We start from the raw sequence: 14,929 nt of genomic DNA, 5'->3' as shown, positions 1-14,929 counted from the left end.
TTATGGTGTAACACCCTCGGTTAAGTCACTGATGCAAATTAATGCAACAAGCCCCCTTTTTAAAGAGAAGTGTGAAATTTCCAAGAGCATAAAATTGTATGCAGCACATCTACATACATAGTGATGCGCAACCAAAACACCCAGCTGGTGGATCCCTGGCTGGAGGATACTGATTGGCTGACAGCCCATCATGCTCTGGACACAGCAAAAAATACTGAGACACCAGAGGCAGGTCCTGTGACAGTCATCTATGCCAAGAGGTCACTGTTTCTCAGAGGACAAGCTATTTATCAAAGTAGGACCTGTGAGCTCAGTGTTCCTGGGATGAGATTTTTTAAATCACTGAATTTTAAAGCTCCAAAAAAAGATCTCATCTGGCCCAACTCTCTCATCTCACAGATAAAGGAACCAAGGCTAGCAGAGGTGCTCACAGTCACTTAGCAAGTCAATGTGTGCTCAGTCGCTTCCAACTCTTTGGGACCCCATGGACTTCAGCCTGCCAGGTTCCTCTGTCCATGGGATTTTCCTGACGAGAATACTGGAGTGGGTTGCCATACCCTCCTCCAGGGAATCTTCCTGACTCAAGGATCAAAACCACATCTCCTGCATTGCAGGTGGATTCTTTACCTGCTGAGCCATCGGGTAGCAAGTCAATACAGGAACTAAAACCTGAAAAGTCCTCTCAGGCCCAGTCCTATGCTATTCACCGTCTGCTGGAGGAATTAGAGAGAATTGTGGTAAATAGACACACAATCTATTATAGAGCATGTGGTCCAAGATTGCACTATTCCTTGGAAGCCTATAATAACACCAACCACATATCCCACAGCAATAGTGTCCAACAGATCTTTCTGTGATGGTGGCAATATTCCATGTCTGTGCTGTCCAATCCAGTGGCCGCTAACCACATGTGGCTAATGAGAACTTGAAAATGTGGCAAATGCAAGGGTGGAACCAAAATTTAAACAGCATTTAATATCAATTCATTTCTATTTAGGCAGTACAATTTCAAAATATTCTGTTCTACTGTCCCCACACAACTATTAGCATGTTCCCCAAATTATAATATGTTCACATATAGTCTGTGTCTCAGACTTGGAAAAAGCACAAAATTCTTGTTGGACCAGATAATCTCAATTTTTTTTTCTTTTTTTGCTCAAGAGATATGTTCATCATACTTATTATCATGGTCTGACTTAGAAAGTGACCCAGGTAAAGAGTCAAGCTTTAGCTCTAAGCAACACTAACATTTCCTCTTCCTTCTGTCCTCTCCATCTCATCCCATTGTGATATCAACACAAGAGCTAGGAGGATAGATGGGCTAATTCAACGACCTAGGCATAACTAGGACAATGATCTACATCCCGTGATGTCCGAACAAGGGAAAACTGCAAGCCAGTCCAGGTAGCTGGAACCACTCCCACCACTGCAGGCCTGTTACTTACTCTGCCTGGAGGAGAGGCAAAGAGTACAAGCAAGCTACTTTCTGCATAGCTCTGCCATGCTGTCTCGTTTTTGAAATTATACCAAGCTTCCTCAGTCCTGCCTTACATTAACATTGAAGGCAATGGATAAACAACAAGCTCCCACTGTATAGTACAGGGAACTATAATCAGTAGCCTCTGATGAACCATAATGGAAAAGAATAGGAAAAAGAATGTAGATATATGTATAACTGAATCACTTGCTGTACAGTAGAAATTAGCACATTATAAATCAACAATACTTGAATTAAATACAATTTTTCAAAAACCAATAAAGGCAGATACTTTCCTCACTAACGAAAACTTACCCAAGTATCTACCTACAACAGTATTAATAATAGCAAAATTGAGCTTTTACTATGTGCCAAGCCCTGTACTAAAACACTTATATATATTAGTTCAGCTGATGGTCACAGTTACCACAATTAGTAAGTTATTTTTATTGTCCCCACTTTACACATACAGAAAGAGAGATCTGAAGGATAATTTGCCCCAATTCAACTATGAAGCAGTGAAGCCAAAGTCCAGATTCTTAATCATTATGCAAAACTTTTATATGATGTTACAGCATAGAAGGAACTCACTATATGTTTTTAGTTGTATAAAAGAATGAGCCAGTGGAGGAAACCCTGGCAAACTCATTCATGACTTCTATTAATACAAACAATAACATGTTAGCCTAAGTAAGCTTTGAACCTTTAACAAAACTGTCATTTGCTAAAAATATTGACTCTGACTTCTCCCTGCGGAGAACTAAGAAGTGTGAAATTCACACCTATGTAAAATTTAACACATCTATTAAGGGCAATCATTAATGACTATAAAGAAGCAGAAAGATAAGTCTGAATAAACAATGAAAATTGTCAATGGAAATATTCAAAATGACTCTGAAATAATTTCTTAATCTTTTTCTGTTTTCTCACATTAGCAAGTTCCTTGGCAGTAACATATGTTTACAATTTCTATTGCATTTATCTTCAGAGACATCACCATAAATACATATACACAAAAGGGCTCATGTCTACCAGCAAAGTCCCAAACGTGTCCTGGCTCCTAAACTGCACCTCTTTATCCCCAGGCTTTTCTGCCAGTCTGCATCCCTTAATCTTCCTTAGACAACACATTCATCTTGCTGTTCAACTGCTTTAACATCTTCAAACACTGACTTCTGCTAGCATGTCAGATATAAATCCCTCACGTCCAGCTTAAGGCCTCCCCCTCCTCACTGCCTATGCTCACTTTGTTGGCTCCCCATGGTCTCATAGATTCACAAGGCTCATTTTCACCTCTATACCTTCATGACTATCACTTTGCCTAGAAGGTTCCACACTTCTGCTACTCAAATCTTCACGATGCGCAGTTCAAGTTCCACTTCTTCCTGGAAAACTCCTCTGACCACTCTCGATTTTGTTCAAATCAAGACAGAGATGATCGTAATCTGTCCGGAACACTCACGTCCCAGACAACCCATGGTGCCTCCCTGCTCTTGTTTCAGGTCTCAGTCTAAATGTGTTGATCCTTTTGGCCTTTCCTGACCACTCTACCTAAAATGATACCACCTTCTCATGTCAGCATTCCCAGACCTCTTTGCCTGTTGTGTTTTCCTAACATCCTTCACCAGCTTTGATACTCTATCAGTTCAGTTCAGTTCAGTCGCTCAGTTGTATCCGACTCTTTGCGACCCCACGGACTGCAGCACGCCAGGCCTCCCTGTCCATCACCAACTCCCGGAGTTCACTCAGACTCACGGCCATTGAGTCAGTGATGCCATCCAGCCGTCTCATCCTCTGTCATCCCCTTCTCCTCCTGCCCCCAATCCCTCCCAGCATCAGAGTCTTTTCCAATGAGTCAACTCTTCGCATGAGGTGGCCAAAGTACTGGAGTTTCATAGTTACTTGTTTATTGTCAGCCTCCCTTCTGCCCAGAACATAAGCTCCGTGGGGGCAGGGAGTTTTGTATGTTTCGCTACTGATTTATGTCTAGAACCAAGAATATTTCATGGCGTATAGTATATGCTCAGTAAATACTGGCTTCTTCTCTTTAAAATCCAAAGTGATAGCATGCCCTTATACTATATCAGTTAGTATTTTATAGTTCATTTAGGAATGTGAATTTTTTGTCTCTTTCACTATATTTTGAAGATAAATATAAATAATTTCTAGTATCCTCCTATATTTTCCTCTCATTCACTAATGCAGTCTTTCATTAAACATTCATTAAATGCATATGGAGCACCAGGTCCTATTCTTTGGCAAAAACTTCAAGAAGTTACAGTTACACATAAACACACGCACAGAGGCAAGAAACAAGACTGAAAGGAAAAATAGTAAAAGGAGGACTAGTAAAACAGAGAATCCAATATTAATATATGGGGACAGAGTGTACAGAGTGATTGTGACAGACTGAGTGGGGAGAAAAAAGAAAAAAGAGACAGAATGGTGTGAGACCAGAGTAGGATTTTGCCAAAGTAATCACCAGATGCTAGTGCTTAATATAAACTGTACCAAAGAAGATATGCAAATATATCCTACACGCATTTAAAAAATTCACATTTTAAAAGTTATTTGCCAGCTATCCTACAGGAAAAAAATTAGATTAAGACTAGCGCCCTCTAGTGGATATTCTGGATGTTACCCTAAATTTTTCTCTTATTACACAAAAGACTTGTAAATGCCCACATATCTCTGGTCTGCCACTCATAATGCGTTAGGGTTGCATATGACTAATTCCACTATCATGAAATAATCTTTCTCCAGGACCCTGGGTCTCGCTGTAAGAAGTCGCCCCATTTCTAACAAGGACGTTCCTATCTCCCAACTGATGTCCCTCTACTTCTGAAGAATGTATACAAAATCAAACACTACAATTCCTCTTTTAAAAAGTAAGTTATTATTTAAAATGTCCACATCTTTTGACCTAACATTCTACTTCTGGAACTCTATCCTAAGGGAAAAAAGTCTTAAATGAGAAAATTAGTTAGTTATTTACAATGTGGGGCTTCCCTGGTGGCTCAGTTTGTAAGGAATCCACCTCCAATGCAGGAGACCTGGGTTCGATCCCTGGGTTGGGAAGATCCCCTGGAGAAGAGAATGGCAACCCACTCCAGTATTCTTGCCTGGAGAATCCCATGGACAGAGGAGCCAGGTGGGCTACAATCCACGAGGTTGCAGAGTCAGACACAACTGAGCGACTAAGCACTGACACATTTACAACGCAGGGAGAGGAACCGACAAATCCAGCAACAAAGAAATGGTCAAGAAAATTACAGCTGTTATGATGAATACCAAACATTTGTATTCATATTCAAACAAACATTTTAGCAATTTCATGTTAATAAACATTAAGTCAAAAAAGCAAAAGGTAAAAACTATGAGCATATGATCTCAAATATATAAATAATATATGTAGAAAAAAAGAACAGAGGAAAATATTCTAAAATAATAACAGGATTGCTTCTATATGGAAGGATTATGTTTTTTTAAAGAAATGCACTATTTCCCAAATTCTCTATGATTCATGTACATTGTTTATATAAAAAATGTTATTGAAATCTTTTAAACAACCCATATGTTCTGACTGCTGCGGCTGTTAGTCACTAAGTTGCGTCCAACACTTTTGTGACCATGGACTGTAGCCCGCCAGGCTCCTCTGTCCATGGGACTTTTTGATTAATTGCTTGAAATTTTCAATCTCTGCCTGATTTTATTAATTCCAGAAAAAGATAATAATCAAGTGAGCCAGTCTTTCCACAAGAAGGGGAAGCTAGAAAAGAAAGCAAACATATTACAGTTTTGTTCCAGGATCTGAATCCTGATGGAGAAATCCCCCAGTTGTTGAGTTGTACTGAAATTCCATTAACGTCATCACACTTCTCTCAACAGAATGCCAGAAACTTACGGAGGGCTCTGCTGGCAGCAGGGAGTTACAGAGTCTCATAACCACTTGGGTACCCATCTTCAGAATCCCCAGAAGAACCAGATCAGGGCCACCTTAAAATAGAAAGGGAAAGATACGGGCAAAAATACAGGTCAGGAAAAAAAATTCCAAAAGTTAAACCTATGTAGAGGGGTCAGGTTCCTACTGCAGACTAACCCTCATGTAAGTCATCTGGAAGTATAAAAAAATAGGACCCCTGTTAGCAGGAAATCCAGCCCAAGATACCATAATTACAACAGAGCTATCCCAATGGCATTTTAAATACTAAACATTTAGGTTTTAATAGTAAAAAAGCAAAAACAAATGCTTCCCTGTCATTAGTCAAGCAAGAATGCATTTTCCCTCTACCCTAAATGTATCACTCTGTTGACAGAAATAATCAATAAACAATCTATAATAAGAGAAGAAAGGAATTTTATTTGAGCCAACCTGAGGACTATAACCCAGAGACAGCCTCTCAAATAAATCTAAGCAACTGCTCTGGAGAAGCATGATTTTCAGCACAGTTTTAAATCTTGTTGGAACAAAGAACATCAAAGAAGGCAGAGATTCGTTCCTTCAAGTTTTCAAAAAAACAGATCAGCATGTACACAGGAAGTTGGTTTGGCCTTGGCACTTGGGAAGGGAATCTTATCACAGAAGGAGTAACAGCACTGGTGTCCCAGGAAGAGAGGCATTTAATCTTTACTTTTAACATGCATGTTCTGTATTTCTAGTCAGTGCACCTTTTTCTATAACGATTAAAACAGATGTAAAATATATGTTTGATAAGCCGCAAGCAGGCTGTTTTAGTTAGCACAAAATTCAAGTTAAATCATCTATAAGTTGGAATGACTTTCTCAAACCTCAATATGTGAAAATTTCTTCCATTAAGTCAAAAACCATAGGAAGGATTCTGAAGACAATGAGGAGAAATAACCAGGAGCTGTGCTTCTGACTCACTTTTCCCTGCATCCTCAAGAATTGTTTTAACCTAGAATGGGAGCACTTATATTTCAAGGCAGAAATTTTTATAAAGCACTTGAAGTTTAGAAACGGCTATTACCTATATCAACTTTATTTGAAATAACCCTTGGAAATAGAGTTCATTTTATTATCCACAACTCATAACAGGTGAGTGGGTTGTTCTGCCGATCAGTAGCACAGGCGGGGTTCTAGCCACGTCTTCTGAATCCTCTCTGGAGGACACAGAAAATAATAGTGGTGATAATGATGATGACAGCAGCCAACGTTTGTCCACATACTATGAACTCTTCCTAGTGCTTTAAATTCCCACAAACACTCTAAGAAATTGACCCTATTATTTCTGACTTTTTTTTTTTTTTTTTCGCTGCCATTCCATTTTTCAATACTCTATCCATTTTAAGAAATCTTTCCTTCCAGGAACAAAGCCAGGGGCCGCGGTATTTGGGGAGAATGGTGTACAGCTTGAGAAAGGGAAGTCTTCAAGCTCTGAAAGTATGACTCAAGGACAGCACTCTTAAGAACCTGCAAAAGCTCTGAGAGGGTTTGGAACCTGAAACTTCCACCTCCTTCCCACCACACCCTCACCCCTCCGTTTGCCCCCAGTTCTGATCTGGGAAGTTTAACCGGTGATGATAATACTTTCCAGCTACACACCACCTTTCAGCACCTACCTTTTAAATCGTCGATGTGTCTGGTTCCGCATCTCCGTCCCCAGCCTTTCTGAGAACCACCTCCTCCTGCTGTAGTGTCGCCTCTGCGTGCTCGTTGCCATGGCGACGGCAGAGCCCGGCCTGGACCGATCCGCCTCCAGCGGGCGGGAGCCCGCCTTCGTCCTCCCGGGCTCCGCCCCCTACGGACCTGACCCCGCCCCCTGCTTGTCCAGACCCGCCTCCTAATGGCCCAGAGCGCATTGCCTGCCAGCCTTCACCACGCCTCCTGCCGGCCAGGCCCCGCCTCCTGAGGGCCAGAACTCCGCCCCTTGCCCGTCTAGACCTGCCTCTTGCTGGCTCGGACCCCGCCTCCTGATTCCCAGAACCCTGCCCCTGCCTACTCGACCCAGACCCCGCCCCGGAGCTCCGCCTTCGCAGCTGGGAAGCAGCCTTCAGTGCTTGCCAACCGCACCCGGGGGGCTCTGCTTCCGTAGTACCCGATAGGGTGTTGGAAAGTGGTTGGTCTTCCTTACCGCCCTGAGTCTGAATGAGAGCTCGCAGACCTCCACCCAAGAAAACGCACCAACCAGGTTCCTTATGCGATTTATTGATCCTAACGGCTCCGCATCCCTGAGAGAAAACAGTCCAGCTTAAGGGGAAGTTTCTGGGCCTCGCAGTGCTGTCGACATCAGTGACTTGACGTCCTTGCAATCGATGGTCCGAAAACACTTGCTCCATACTTCAGTCCCTGCCCTCACTTGTTTGTGTAGGGTCTGGACCCTTTTGACCCAGCCTCTGAGGAATTTGCCCAACCCAGATCTAGGAGCTGTGTACAAGAGCTCTGAATGCTTCCCAGAGCATCTCTTCTTCAGCTTTGGAGCTGAAGGTGTATAGAAGAGACACCATCAAATGAACTCCAATAAAGTCAGCTCAAGTGCAAGTGCTTCAAGGGTAACCTGTTCTTTCTGCACTTTCCCAGAGGCCAGGAGCAAAGATAGGGGTCAAAACCCCACCTTCTTGCACACTCAACTTAGTGCCCTCATTCTGTACAACTCCATCCACCCCCAAGTAACTCAAATATGACCCCAAGCTAATGGTGGCAAATAAGAGATAGGCCGAGGCAGAGCACAGGACTGGGAGTTTGCAATTCCAGGGTCTCTGGAGTTCTTTAAGCCTAAAAGGTGTCCACTGTTCCTAGGCTGCCAGCCAGTCCCCCGAAGCCGTAGTGATCAAATGATGCCAACAGGTACCTCCCCCATCAGGGCTCACACAAGGGTCCCGTTCTTGCTGTCATAGCGAGGTGTGACCTGGGGGAAGCGAAGGGTCGCATACTCTGTAGCATTTTTTAACTGCAGGTGCTTCACCTCCTGGACAGAGCGTGGCTGGGGAAGTCTGTACAGTTGAATGTCTGCATAATACAAGCTGCCCTCCTCCGACCTGAGGCTTTGACGACTCCTCTCCTGAGACACAGGCTGCCTTAACACCTGCTCGTACGTGTGTCCCATTGTGTCGTGGTCCTGAGAGGAACGAACAGCATTAAGGGAGATTCTTGGCTTGGTTGCTCCCTTTCCCCCTCTGTCTCAGGCTGGACAAGCTGAGTCCTGGGGTGCCAGGTCTGAACGGCCTCCTAGGAGGGACCGAGGCTTGTCATTACCTTCGTGTCATTCAGTTGCCGCCACCACTCATGCTGCGGCTGCTGCTGCTGCCGCCTGAGTGTTCGTCTTGCTTGGCTCCCTGAGAGGAAGAAATCCGACTTTAATCCGCTTTCTCTTCTGTCTCTATTGAAATTGCCCTCTTCAAATCTCTGTTAAACTATGACGGTGGGCTTCTGACTAATCTCCCTGCCTCTCCTCTCATCTCTCACTTCCACCATTCCCACATCCAAACTCCTTAGCAGAGTATACAACCTGGCCCTTTTACGATCTGCCAATAATACCTTCCATCCTAATGTTTCAACAGCCCCTAACATAATTTTACAATTTTATGTTGGGACTTCCCTAATGGTCCAGTGGTTAAGAATCCGCCTTCCAATGAAGGGAATACAGGTTCAATCTCTAGTCAGGGAACTAAGATCCCCACATGCCAGAGGAGCAGCTAAACCCATGTGCCATAACACAGTCCTTGCACCGCAACAAAGACCCAGCACAGCCAAAATAAAGTAAAAACAAAAAAACCCAAAACAATTATATATTGAGAGCCCATGGCATCCCAGGCTCTGTGTCCGCATTCTGGGGATAGAAGGATGAGTTGGCTGTTTTCTCCACTGCAGGGAGCTTGCAGTCGACTAGGGGAGACCAAAGTATATAGACACAGTCCAATGTGGTAAGAGCTCAGCTTCAGCAAACATTTGATCACTTTTCATAAAGTCATTCTCTTCTCTCTCTTCCTGTTTCTGCATGCTCCCTGCTTCTCTTCCACCTTATAAACTTGCTATTATTCCTTCAATATGGGTGTTTTCCCGCCTTCTGTAACAGCCTGAGTGTGGTGCTGTTGGGAGCACTGGTGCATGGCATTACGATTCTTTGTTTATGTGTATCTCTCTCTCAAACTTGATTTTCAGCTCTTCTAGGACCAGACCTCGGTGTACCCTTCCCCTCATGCCTCTCTGCCTCCTCCAGATCCTGCAGAGTGCTCCACATACACTATAAGTGTTCTGTAAATTTTTGCTGGATGAATGAAAGAATGAACAACCAACCTCGCCACTCTGAGATAATGGAAAGGATGAGGTTCAGAGTTTCAGAGGTGGTCTGGAACACAGTAACACAGTAACCTAAAAGATCTCTTTTAGCCTTGCTCCACCTTACACCCTTTCTTAGGACACTGGTTCTATTATTCTCTTTTCTCTAATTTGCACTCCCTCCAGCACTCCCCACCCCCAACTCCCATTACCTATTTTCTTCTTCCTCTGTAAAGTTGATGTACAGCTCCTGTGAAAGCAAAAACAGATCACCAATGTGTAAGAACCTGGCCTCTGTCTTCCCTCCTGCATCCTTTGCTCTGTGGTCTCCTTAACATTCTGGTGGGATGACTTTCCCTCACCTCCCTCTAACAAAGATTCACCCTGAGCCAGCCCCAGAGCATTTCTCAAGGGTAGCACACCTCTCCCAAGGGGATGGTTCTGGAAGGTGGAGTGGTACAACTGACACAACCAAACCCAAAATATAGCCCCAGGCAAGCAGGCGCTACATGCCGGGGATGTAGTTGGGTTGAGGGCTATTCTGGGATTGTCTAACAGGCTAATCCCAGCAGCGGGTAAGGGAATCCTGCCAAATAAGGGGATATTCCTGGATTCAAAGACCCTCTTGCTTTTCCTTTCGCTTCTTTTTTTCAGGGTCTGTCAACCCAGGATTCTTATCCTGGGAGTCACAGAAGCTGCCACAACCAGGGTTGACTAATTAAGGCTCCACAAAGCCCCTTCCTGACAGGTGACCTCCATCCCTGCTTCTTTGTCCTTGTTTCTTATTAACAGAGAGAGAAGTTTAACCTTTGACGTCCACAGCCCAGGAAGCTCTGAATTTGGTGAGTGACTCAGCTACACTGCCTTCCCTGCAGGACAGCTCTCTTTATACTTATTTCTGAGCCCCTAGGGTCCCTGCTGGAGCCAGCATGTCTACATGATTGTCAACTGTTTGATGGCCAGAGAACAACACTTGTCTGAGGAAATAGGCTGAATACTTCGTGGCTTACTCCAGATGCTTTTTCTTGCTAGTACATTTCCAGCTCTCACCAGAGCCAACTCTATTTGTCTGACTTCTGTCTCCCCAAGGAAGTTTCCTTCTTTAGCTAATTAAAAAGAAAGGGGGAAGAGGACTTCTAAATCATGTTCATTTTACGACTCTAGAAAACTTAGGATTTTTCCACACATATCTGACAGAGGTTTGTGTTTTGGTTTGATTTTTGGTTTTAATGCAGCTTGCTGAGTTGAGAGCAGTTAGTCTCCATCCAAACTCTACAGGTGGTTCAGAAAAAAAAGCTTTGAAACTATTTCTGGGTCTGTGTACTTCCTCTTCTGCCACTTCAGCTCTTCCTTTCTCTTACCATTGCATAAGCATAGCCTAATCCTAGCCTCTAAGTCCTTGCCCCTGGTCACTACTCTCTTCCTACTTACTTCTACTTAAACTGATAAAGAAAATAATAATTCTAAAATAAGATCCACTTGGGTGACTCAGATTTAGTGAGCAGAGCCTGTTCCCAAGTTGGATGTTGCACAATGCCGGGACATGAACCCAGATGGAATATTCAGTTAGACTCGTGGGTGATAGGATTTTATTTTTAGCTCAGAATTAAGGAAACCAAATGAGTACTCTCCTATATTGGTAGTAAGAATAAAAATTGGTGCAATTTTTCTAGAATGGACTTGGCAATAAGTATGAGAGGCCTTAAACATAAATGTATGTAACCACTGATGTAGCAGTTCTAACCTATAATCAGGTGCATATATGGATACTTATTATAGCATTATTTATAATTTCAAAAAATAGGAAATATTCTAAATATTCAACATTGGGAACTAACTAAATAAATGGCGTCTCCAATCAATGGAATATCATACATTGATTTAAGAAAGATGTTGGAAGAACACCTAATAGCATGGAAATTTTTCCTCTTTATTAAGATAATAAAAAGCCAATATGTTTTGGAATAAAAACTATGCATATAAAAATTTTAAAAGGATTACATGGAAATACACTGAAATGTTCCTGTCATCTCTGGGTGCTTATATTTATGGTTGTTTCTTACTTTCTGCTCTTTGGTATTTTCCAAATGTTCTACAATGAATATGTATTACTTTTGTAATCAGAAAAAAAATTTCTATAAAAGTCTTTTCAATTGTCATAATGCCTTTAAGTTTCTGGAAGTTTGAAAAATAGAGAAGTTTGAGAAATAGAGAAGAACAATATTTATCCAATCCTACTAATATTCAAGAGGAAAAAATATATATTTTGGTTAGGTTATCTGGTGTAGTGTTTCTAGCCAGGCTCTAGATTTAGATTGACAGTATCAGACTAGCTCTGTGATCTTTAGCAAGTTTTCTACTTCATGAGGCTTCCATTTTCATTTTATTTATTTAAAAAAAATTTTTGACTGTGCCACATGGCATGCAGGATCTTAGTTCCCTGACCAAAGAACAATCCCATATCCCCTGCAATACAAGCAAGGAGTTTTACCCACTGGACTGCCAGGGAAGTCCCTCCATTTTCTTATTAATTAAATGAAGATAATAATAGAAATTAAACCTCATGAAAGTGAAGTTGCTCAGTCGTGTCCGACTCTGCAACCCCGTGAACTGTAGCCCACCAAGCTCCTCCGTCCATGGGATTCTCCAGGCAAGAATACTGGAGTGTGTTGCCATTCCCTTCTCCAGGGGATCTTTCTGACCCAGGGATTGAACCCAGGTCTCCGCATTGCAGGCAGATGCTTTAACCTCTGAGCCACCAGGGAAGCCCTTAAACCTCATGGCATTACTGTAAAAATTAACTAAAAAAATAGATGTAAAATACTCAGCTAAGTGGCTGGTGTATAATGAGCAATGGTCAAAGCTGACTACTATGACTACCGTCATCAGAGGAAGAAATAACCAAACATGAAGGATATGAAAACTTGGGAAAAAAGGGAGTAAAAGACACTTTACCCCCCCTTCTCTGGGATTTTTTATGTTTCTAGATGTCTTATGTCTATAGGATATCTCAGAGTTGTAAAAGTGCTTCATTTGTTTTTTCAATCCTGACAATATTCTGGAAAATTATTTGTTCTTGTTTTATAAATGAGCCAACTAGGGACCTAAAACTTTGGTATCTTACTCAAGAAGGCAGGGACCAAATTTCTTATTTTTACTTTGCCTTCTGACTCTATCATTATGGCTGGTACACATAGGTGTTCAAAAAATATCTGTTTAACAAGTGAATGGATACATGAATGAATAGTAGCAACAGGACATGAATCCAATGTGCTTTTCAATGTACCTCACCTATCTCTCTAAACATGATACTTTATTCAGAAACAGGATACCCTCAAGACAGATGCAGGCCTGGAATAGTATAGAAGAAAGAGGTGGACAGGATAAAACCAGGTCCAGTGGGTTATAGTGTTAAAAAGAAATAACAGGCCTTGAAGGGTGTGGCTTGATGTGGCTGATCTCACATCATCAAACCATGGCTTGATACCTAGCATAACTGGAGTTTCAACCTTCCCCGGGAACATAGTCTTATATGCTCAGTTTGGAATTATCTGGTCAGCACCAGTGGGGTAGTCTGTCACATAGACTTTTTCCATTGCCCAGAGGAAAATGAGGTCATCTGCTCTTCTCTGACCCCTCCCTCTTCTGCCTATGAAAGCCTTCCATTTTGTACAGCTTCTCAGAGCTCCTTTCTACTCGCTAGATAAGATGCTACCTCATCATGAGCCCTTCAATAAAGTCAATTAAATTTTGAAAATTTACTTCGCTGAACTTTTGCTGTTTAACAACAGTGATGATAATACTGGAAAAGAACAATAAAGACAATTCATTTATTTTGAGGCTTTCCCATATTATCTGCTCTTCAAGTCTGTGATCTAAACAACATAAGTAGTGTTATCCAGTGTTATCTACATTAATGTATGAGGAAGAAGAGAAGTCACAGGATTTGCCTAAGGTCACACAGCAAACAAATGTGAAAGTTATATTCCAATATTCCTTAGATATTCTCCTTCTCACTTCTACCCTTTAAATATTTCTCACACAGCAAACAAATGTGAAAGTTATATTCAAACATTCCATGGATATTCTCCTTCTCCTCACTGCTTACCCTTTTAAATAAACATTTCTCCAGTTGATTTACTTGATTCTGGAGATGGTATTATGTAGTGGTTAAAAGTATGGGCTTTGAGGGGCTTCCCTGGCGGTCCAGTGGTTGACTCCATGCTTCCGATGCAGGGGGCGAGAATGCCATCCCTGGTTGGGAGACTAAGATCACACGTGCTGTATGGTATAGACAAAAAAAAAAAAAGTAGGGGCTTTGAAGTCAGACAGGTCTGGGTTGGAATCTTGGTTTATTTGCTTACTAGCCATGTGACCTCAGACAAATTAGTTAACTTCTCTGAGCCTTAGCTTCTTAGCTGTAAAACAGAAGGGGTAAGGCCACACCTCCCTCCAAATTGTTGGGAAAATTAAAGGAGATTATTAAGTGCCTGGAACATAATAAGTTCTCAAGTTATTACCATTATCTGGGGGAGAAAGGAAGAGAATAAAGGGAACGAGGAGGAAGAGGAAGACAAACAGAAGAAAACATCGATTCACCATTCCATTTCCGTCCTCCTCATTTGGCAGGCAGCTGCCTTGGCTGTGGTTTTGAGGTTTCCTGAAAGGAGGGGGCAGAGAATGGGGTGCTGCTCCTGGGGGTGCCAGGTGAAGCAGGTGACAGTGGGGAGTTGGCAGAGCGCTACCCGCAGGCTTTCTCTTATCCTTGGGGCCTCTGGGTCCACCAGCAGAGACCTTGCCCTCTGACCTTTCCCCCTACTCACCAGCTTCTCCCACAGCAGAGCTGGTTTCCCATGGTGCTCTGTATCCCGGGGAGCCCGGCTCTTTTTCCACCGAAAGAGGCTTGTGCGTTTCCTGGTTCCCGGTTCAGCTTTCAGCAGCAGCTCCCGGGGACTCTCTACCAGTGTCAGATTTCAACCTAACTGGTTGGACTTTGGAAGCCACCTGCTGGAAAGATTCCCAGGTGACTGCTTCCAGCCAGAGGGTAAAGGAACACACACGAGCTCCAGGTGAGAGCGATCTCACCTTCGGGATTTGGAGCTGCTTTGAGAAGTGTCAACTCTGAGCCTCAAGCTTCAGTAAAAAGAAACCTGAGATAGAAAAGGGTTCTGGGTTTCCTTAGGAAATGTCTTTCTACTACATCACACTGTCATTGA

At 42.7% G+C, this 14,929-nt stretch overlaps 2 protein-coding genes across 3 annotated transcripts in view; both read right to left on the bottom strand.

Annotated features, from left to right (window-relative positions):
* Positions 1–7,189, bottom strand: part of DIXDC1 (DIX domain containing 1) — a 79,034-nt gene extending 71,845 nt beyond the window's left edge. The window contains exons 1-2 of the mRNA XM_019975262.2: positions 7,058–7,189; positions 5,382–5,473 (exon numbers count right to left, since the gene is read on the bottom strand). Coding sequence (XP_019830821.2) covers positions 5,382–5,438 — 57 coding nt within the window. The 5' untranslated portion in view covers positions 5,439–5,473; positions 7,058–7,189. The remainder of the gene's footprint in view (positions 1–5,381; positions 5,474–7,057) is intronic.
* Positions 7,190–7,623: 434 nt separating this feature from the next.
* On the bottom strand, positions 7,624–14,767 carry C15H11orf52 (chromosome 15 C11orf52 homolog). Of its 2 annotated transcripts, XM_070803405.1 has the most exons (5): positions 14,537–14,767; positions 12,274–12,501; positions 9,926–9,963; positions 8,691–8,770; positions 7,624–8,553 (listed from the first exon to the last, which is right to left on the bottom strand). In XM_070803405.1, the coding sequence occupies exons 1-5, from the start codon at positions 14,566–14,568 to the stop codon at positions 8,302–8,304; spliced, it is 630 nt and encodes a 209-aa protein (XP_070659506.1). In that variant the 5' UTR covers positions 14,569–14,767; the 3' UTR covers positions 7,624–8,301. The 2 variants fall into 2 exon arrangements, with proteins under 2 accessions (XP_070659506.1, XP_019830825.1); XM_019975266.2 differs by lacking the exon at positions 12,274–12,501 and having other exon boundaries at positions 14,537–14,694.
* Between the last annotated feature and the right edge of the window lie 162 nt (positions 14,768–14,929).

Source organism: Bos indicus, chromosome 15 (genome assembly GCF_029378745.1).
Source record: "Bos indicus isolate NIAB-ARS_2022 breed Sahiwal x Tharparkar chromosome 15, NIAB-ARS_B.indTharparkar_mat_pri_1.0, whole genome shotgun sequence".
NCBI classification, from domain to species: Eukaryota; Metazoa; Chordata; class Mammalia; order Artiodactyla; family Bovidae; genus Bos; species Bos indicus.
This window is presented reverse-complemented; position numbering and strand designations above follow the sequence as displayed.

Coding starts and splice junctions, on each gene's coding strand:
- C15H11orf52 (XM_070803405.1), bottom strand. CDS start 14,568: ATGGGAAACCAGCTCTGCTGTGGGAGAAGCTG. Junction 9,964..12,273: donor AGCAACTTCACTTTCATGAG/GTTTAATTTCTA, acceptor TTGCTTTCACAG/GAGCTGTACATCAACTTTAC. Junction 8,554..8,690: donor GGCAACTGAATGACACGAAG/GTAATGACAAGC, acceptor CGTTCCTCTCAG/GACCACGACACAATGGGACA.